General features: G+C 37.8%; 1 protein-coding gene across 1 annotated transcript; it reads right to left on the bottom strand.

The window, feature by feature from the left end:
- Nucleotides 1-4590: 4590 nt before the first annotated feature.
- LOC129233998 (uncharacterized) lies at nucleotides 4591-5169 on the bottom strand. Its single transcript, XM_054867906.1, has one exon. It carries the CDS (start codon nucleotides 5167-5169, stop codon nucleotides 4591-4593), a length of 579 nt encoding a protein of 192 aa, XP_054723881.1.
- Between the last annotated feature and the right edge of the window lie 2631 nt (nucleotides 5170-7800).

The following is a 7800-nucleotide window of genomic DNA, read 5'->3' as shown; positions in this document are numbered from 1 at the left end:
TACGAATTTCTCGAACAATAAGAGGATGGGTGGCCGGAAAGCCGTTGTATGTAGGTTTTCAACAAAAAAAAAATTTATGTGGAAGAACTTGAATATAGTCCAGAGAATGAATCACCTGTGTTTTTAGTTCATTTTCACGTTCAGACAAAGCACTACTGTTTGACCACGGATTGTATGTAATTTGGCAATCGGCCAAGTTAAGACGATTCCATCTGAATGAATCCAGCAGGGAGGAGGAAAAATATTGATGGGGTTTTGATGTACGCGTTTTATAATGTCACTAGTGCCTAATTAATTTATTTTATTCTCTAAGTTGAAAATGAGTGGAAACAAACAGAGTTTCTATGGAAACAACAAACGGAAAATAAAACGTTTTCATTTTTACAGGAAATGTAAAACCAAAATGGTAAGCTCAAAACTATGTTGTAAAAAATATATCAATATGTTTTTAAAAGTAAGAATATAGATCGAATATAGTTTAGATTTAAAAAATAAATGCCGTGTATGAATCGTCATTTGTAAAAAAAAGTGCGTCTAAATAATTAAGAGGTAAAAGCGCACATCTGTGCCGAACAAACTGTCACCCCTGCAATCTAATAGATACGTCTATTTCCGCCTATAAACCGGATATAAGCCTTTCTATACAATTACTGGTCAGACAGTAATTGGCATTGACATTGTAAATTAAGTGTTCATAATTCATGGAAGAACGTTGTATGTCGCCAACCTGCTTCGGGGTTTTCTTGCCAATAGCCTGCTTAATTTATTGCACTGAGGGGCCAATCATTAATTACGTAACGATGATTTTGGCAATTTTTGACCCCCCCTCCCCCATGTAAGGTTACATAAGGTTTTTCACCCTCCCCCCTCCTATTCTTAGGAAAGATTCCATTCCGTTTTTTTACAATAATAAAATAACGTATCTTACGTCACTGGAATCGTTGTTACATTAAACCTTTTTGTGTAAAGAAATATCTACTAAAAAGTTGGAAATTAGATAGAATGCTTTTTCGACTTTTTTTGTATACGAGGGGGGACCCAAAAGGAACCGGACTAATGGTGCGTTGCCAATCCTAGATGTAGTAGAGTGTTCTCCAGCTAGATGGCTCAAGTAGAGACCTTCACAAACCAGCTGTGCAAGTGGCATCAGTGTAGTTGATAACTTCTGATTGTAGTGTTGGTTTTCTCAAGTGTTGTTGCTTTCCGCCTGCGAATTTATTATGGCAAATTTGAAAGAACAAACTGTGAGCTTAAAACTTTGCTTCCAGCTTGAATAGTCGGCAACGGAATAACTTACCAAATGCTTCAACAAGTTTTCAAGGACAATGCTATGAGCCGTACACAAGTTTTCGAGTGGTTGGGCGCTTTAAACGTGGTAGCATGAGTGTTGAAGATCATGCTCGTTCTGAGCGCACTTCAACGTCTCGAAATAATGAAAACGTTGAAAAAATTCGCCAAAAAATCAACGAGAGTCGTAGTTTTACTATTGACCAAACTTTAGAAGAAACAAGAGAGAGTTGGTGCTCGAGCGGACGATCAGAAGAATGGTTCCTTCACCATGACAGCGCTCCCGTACACTTAGCGTTCACTATTAACCGCTACTTAGCCACTCAGGAGTGGTCAGTCGTTCCTCGACCCCCGTATTCGCCAGACATAGCCCCCTGTGATCTTTTTCTGTTCCCGAGGATGAAAAAAAAATTCTGAAATCGAAGCGTTTTGATGATGTAGAGACTGTAAAAACTGCTTCGCAACGGGCACTGAACATGGTCAAAGCTAAAGAGTTCCAGGGGAGCTTCTAACAGTGGAAAAAAAGAATTAACAAGTGTATTTCATCTAAGGGTGAACATTTTGAAAGAGACAAAAGAAATTGTGAATAAACTATTATATAAATATTTTAGAGCAACAATCCGGTTACTTTTGGGTCCCCCCTCGTATGATGCGATACTAATTAAAAGTAAAACATATGACATACATAGTGAGATTCTTTTATTATATTTTACACTATTCATTCCGGGCAAACTCGAAGTGCGCACCGAGCAACCATAAAACAGGGTTGGCAAAAGAGAAAAGTCATCGCCAAACATGAACTGCGCTCTTTCCTCCCCCCGAATGTCGAGCGATCTCGATTTCACCGGGGTTGACATATCTCTCGCTTTATCAGTAAAAGTTTTGTTGGCGAAAAGAAATGAAACATAAGTGGAATTTATTTTTAGCTCGTTATCTTGCAATACATGCACATAGGATGTCGTCTTAATTTTGAAAAAAATAAACAAATAAATAAAATACATGCATGTATATTGTTTCTGTAAAAAATAATTAATTGACTTTTATTGCTCTTTTTCCCCATTTTCTTGATTTTGTTCATTTATTTTGACATTTTTGGAAAAATTTAGGAATTTGCAACACTGATGCGTTTTCTTTAACAATTAACAAATTGTATCTCAAGATCAAATTATGTATGGGGGGGGGTCTGTTCCCTGGACCCTCGAATACCCAGGGCACAAAAGTGACACATTTTGAAAATTAAAAAAAGAAGTATTCTAATCATTCATTAAAATCTAAATTTAATGCTATTTTTTGCCACAAAATTCGCAAAGTGTCTGGTGACGTATAAACGGTATCAGCAGTGACACACTTAAAATTTCGTAGTCTAGGAAAAGACTGTTTGTACTTTAACTATACACCATTAATTTAGACTTAAAAAAAAAAAACAGTAATTCGCATATTTCAGTATTTGCGAATAAATCAGTTAAAAGTAGCAATACGTACAACCTTGGTTTTCTCCTAAGCTGATCCCCCCCCCCCCCTGTCAATTTTGTTTTCGGAAAGCGATATAAGTAAAAGTATGAATGTTTGTGTGCATAACATATAACATTTTTTCCCCCTTGATCTTCACAATATTGAAGGAACATGGGGTTACTAATGCAGTTCTGAATAATAGAGCAAGGGACAAGCAAGTTGAAGTAGAAACAATTATGATGGACCAGGTGGTGCATCTAATTCCCCCAATTCTTGTATGTACATTCATTCTTTAAAAGATTTTTCGAGTAGGAAAAAGATTTGTGCTCGAAAACTATACGTTGCTTCCTGGAAATATTTTTACAAAGAGCTTCATGCATTTTCATCTGTCTTTTAGAAGCATTCCAGCTTAATCTTTAAGTAATACTATTGAATAAAGCTATCTCCCCCTTGGTGGTATTGATAATGCCCCCATGCTCCCACTTACAAAAGAAACACTCTTTCACAAGTCTTAATATTTTTGAATGACATTTAAGAAGATAAGGTTAGTCTGTTAACAACTGAAAATGTGAAAGTATAGGTGACTTTTCTGACCTTTAAATATTTAGAGGTCACAGGTACGTACACTAAAACCACGGCAAATATCATTATCAGTGTCAAGAAAAACAGATGCATTTTTTTATTGTTTTATTTATTTTTTTGTTTAATTTGAGCTTAAAACCTTTCTATCCCCCCCTCAGCTTCAGCCGTCCTGAAGACACAACAGCGCCCGAGCGAAAATTACATGCCGTCCGCTACCAAAAAAAATGCTTTATGCAAAATATTTAGACAATATATAATTAACCATTGAGTGCTGTTCAACTTAGTTTTTAGCCTACTTTCCCAGTAAAAGTTGAAAAGAAGAAAAAAGGCATGAAAGAAGGCTGGCTTATTTGCATCTGAAAAATATCGCGAAAAACAAAAAAAAAAAAAAATTCAAAAATAAATAAGATAATTAAATAAATATTAAAAAATTAAAAATTGAAAAGTAGGGTACTGAGATGGGGGTAAATATCTGTCGGTCTGTCCGCCCCCCCCCCTAATAACTTTTGAAGGAATCTGTCTCCCCTAATAACTTTTGAGGGAGTAGTCCGATTCAAACAAACAGATCTCGGCGAGGACACCTCTTTCCTATGTTTCATTTTGTGATTTGAAGTTTTTCGTTCAATTTTAAACAGTTCAAAAAAAATTAACATTAGCGCCTACGGGGAATTTCAAAGCAAATATAATAAATTCCGAACTTAGAGGCAAATTTGCTTCAAACTTTCAATTTTGAACAGTTCAAATCCTTTTCCATTAGCGCCTACGGCGAAACTAAAAGTTAATATAAATTCCAAACTTAATTGCGGATTTGCTTCAAACAAATTTTGTTGGAAATAGATCTTGATGAACTACTCCCGACTCCGACTCCTAGACTTTTAGGGCAGTCGACTCTGAATCCGACTCCTACACTCGAAAATTAGTCAAGCTCTGACTCCACGACTCGAACTCCGTGACTTTGGCAAAAATTTCTATACGGAGGGATGTTGCGAGGTCGATTGGCCGCGAACATATGAAAAATACTTGAGCATAAAATAAAACTCTTTTATTTACAATTTAAAAACATAGACGTCGTACATCCTGCAACCAGCAGGAATGCAAGTAGGAGACAGAATCTAGCAAATAAGCGACTCGCTTATAAATAAATGTTTTTGCTGTTGCCACTCACTCGGTGGTTAAACTTTTCAGGATAAAGTAAAATTACATGCAAATTCGACTGAATATGCAAAAATAATAAGTCCTCTACAATACTCCCCTCTGAGTCTCGAACAGTTAGGGAGAGACGAATCTATCCGGAAAGCGAACTTGTCGTCCAGAACGCGTCGTCACTGGAACAGGAGTCTGAGTTGAAATATCCGGGCACAAATCCTGGTTAAGTAAATATGCCGGCTTTAACCTGTCGATAGAAACAGTCTTATCCGAACCTTTCACGGATATTACAAAGTCCTTGACCATCCGTTTCACCACAGGGAAGGGTCCGTCATACTGCGGCTGAAGAGGTCGTCGCACCGCGTCATGTCGCAAAAAGACGTGGGTACACGAGTCCAAATCCTTGGGGATGAAAACGCTAGGAATACCATGTCGTGACGCTGGGGTCGGACGAAGCGATCCAATTATCCCTTGCAGATTCTGCAGAAAAGTCGGACTCAGAAGCGGCAGTTTCGATTCCATGACGAAATCTCCAGGCAAACGAAGTGTCTCACCGTAGACGAGCTCGGCGACTGACGACGCTAAATCTTCCCTGTAGACTGTTCTCAATCCGAGAAGCACTGAGGGTAGGGCATCTACCCATGCCGCACTTGAAACACAACTGATAGCTTGTTTTAAAGGACGGTGCAGTCTTTCAATCATGCCATTGCATTTCGGATTATAAGCTGACGTTCTACTTAGTTTAATTCCAAACAAATTTGCAAATGACTTAAAGAGCGAGGATTCAAATTGTCTGCCCTGGTCACTAGAAATGACTGAAGGAACACCGAAACGAGCAATCCAAGAAAAATAGATAGCTTTAGCTACAGTTTCTGCGGATATATCTGCTATCGGAGTAACCTCCGGCCAACGCGTAAAGCGATCAACAATTGTCACGCAATAAGTATATCCCCGACAAATTGATAAGGGCCCTATCAAATCGACATGAATATGTTTGAATCTTCCGTCAGGAAGTGGGAAGTTGCCATATGGGGATTTTGTATGCCGGTGAACCTTAGTTCGCTGACATTCTAAACAAGCCTGACAATATAATTTTATTTCTGCTTTCATACCTAGCCAAACATATTTTGCAGCTATTAATTTTGTCGTAGCGCGTATACCAGGATGAGACAAATTATGATACGAATCAAATACCTTTTTACGAAAAGAGTCGGGAACAATAGGTCGAATGTTTGAAGTTGAAATATCACAAAGTAAAAATTTATCCGAATTCGGAACTGGAAATTTTTTAATTTGCAGCGATCGGCTTTCACTTGCGTCATTCAATTTTTTTAAAAGCTCCGAATCTTCCAACTGTGCGTTCGCTAGCGATTCCATATCAACAGTAGAGGGGATGGAAATTTCTTCGATTCGTGAAAGCGTATCTGCCACGACATTTTCTTTTCCCTCGATGAAACGAATGTCAGTAGAAAATTGTGAAATGAAATCAAGTTGGCGTAAACGCCGGGGGGAAGCTTTTGCATCGCTTTTCTGACTAAACGCGAAAGTGAGAGGCTTGTGATCTGTATAGATCACAAATGGGCGTGCTTCTAACATATATCTGAAATGTATTATTGCACAATATACCGCTAATAGTTCTCGATCATAGGTTGAATACTTTTGTTGCGTTGAAGTTATTTTACGCGAAAAGAAACCTAATGGTTTGAGACCTTGGGGAGTTACCTCATGCAGAGCTGCACCCATTGCAAAATCGCTACAATCTGTTATTAATGCTAATTTTGCATCTATTGACGGGTAATGTAAAAGCGTAGCACTAGCCAACAACTCCTTACATTTGTTAAAAGCCGCAATCGCTTCTTCTGATAAACTAATTTCAGTTTTAGCTTTCTTATTTTTCCCTTTTAAATATTCATTTAAAGGAATTTGTATGCCTGCAATTTTTGGCAAGAAACTATGATAAAAATTCAACATTCCAAGAAAAGCTCGCAAACTCTTTACTGTTTTTGGCAATTTAAATTCTGAAATTGCTTTGACGCGATCCGGTAAAGGTTTGAAACCAGATTCATTTATTGAATGCCCAAGAAAATCTACCTGTGATACCCCAAATACGCATTTTGCAACATTAATTTTTATCCCGTAATCTTTGAAACGTTGAAAAAGAATTCTGAGGTGTTTTTCATGTTCTTTTTGATCTGCACTAGCCACCAAAACATCATCCAAATATACAAAGCAGAAATTAAGGCCACGCACCACTTCGTGCATAAATCGCATGAATGTCTGACTGGCCCCCGATAATCCGAAATTCATGTACGGATATTCGAATAATCCGAACGGAGTTATAATAGCAGTCTTGCATACGTCTTCCGGATTTACCGGGATATGGTGGTACGCTTTTAACAAATCAAGTTTAGAAAATATTTTTGCACCATGAAGTTGCTGTGCAAAATCTTTTAAATATGGAACAGGGTATCTATCCTGACGCGTTATTTTATTTAACAACCTGTAATCCCCAGTCGGACGCCAGTCCCCGGACTTTTTTGGAACCATATGTAGAGGGCTGGACCAATTGCTACGAGAAGGTCTGCAAATGCCACGCTCTAACATATACTCAAATTCCTTTTTCGCAATTTTAAGTTGAGCTGGATGTAAACGGCGTGCTCGCGCTTGCACCGGGGGACCAGTTGTTTGAATATAATGCAATGTATTATGCTTTATTTCACTTTGCAACCCTGCAGCGGGCTGAGTAATAATTTTAAATTCATACAACAATTTATGAAATTTAGAACTTCCAGAAATACTTTTTATTGCAGGTATCGAGGAATTTAAAGTACGACCATTTGAGGTTAGCGATGTGAGAGGGTCAATAAGAGATTTTCGTTTAATGTCAACAATTAGGCCATAGTTTTCCAAAAAATCAGCACCAATTATTGGTTTACTGACATCTGCAACTATAAAATGCCATGTGAATTTCCTTCGTAACCCAAAATCTACCGCTAGCAATTTTGTGCCGTAAGTCTTAATATTTGTGTTATTCGCAGCGGAAAGAACAAGATTGCTTACTTTATGACTTTTAAAATGAAATCGAGGCACGCAGCTGACATCACTACCTGTATCAACCAGAAAACTTGAACCTGTATTTACATCATTAATGAAAAGTCGGCGATTTAAATATTTCTGTACGGTTGACGCCGCATCAACTGACAGCTTTACTCGTTTTTTTTCTGGTTATAACTACATGGGGGTCTACATTTTGTTGCGTTATCCGAAAAAGTCTTATGATACCAGCAACAATTTTCAGAAATATCCGAGTTACGATAAAAACTTTTACTTCTT

Source organism: Uloborus diversus, unplaced genomic scaffold (assembly GCF_026930045.1).
Source record: "Uloborus diversus isolate 005 unplaced genomic scaffold, Udiv.v.3.1 scaffold_892, whole genome shotgun sequence".
NCBI classification, from domain to species: Eukaryota; Metazoa; Arthropoda; class Arachnida; order Araneae; family Uloboridae; genus Uloborus; species Uloborus diversus.
Note: the sequence above shows the minus strand (reverse complement) of the source record. Positions and strands in the feature narration are given on the sequence as shown.

Bases quoted from the DNA above. Each gene is read 5' to 3' on its own strand.
- LOC129233998 (XM_054867906.1), bottom strand. From the start codon at position 5,169: ATGATTGAAAGACTGCACCGTCCTTTAAAACAAGCTATCAGTTGTGTT.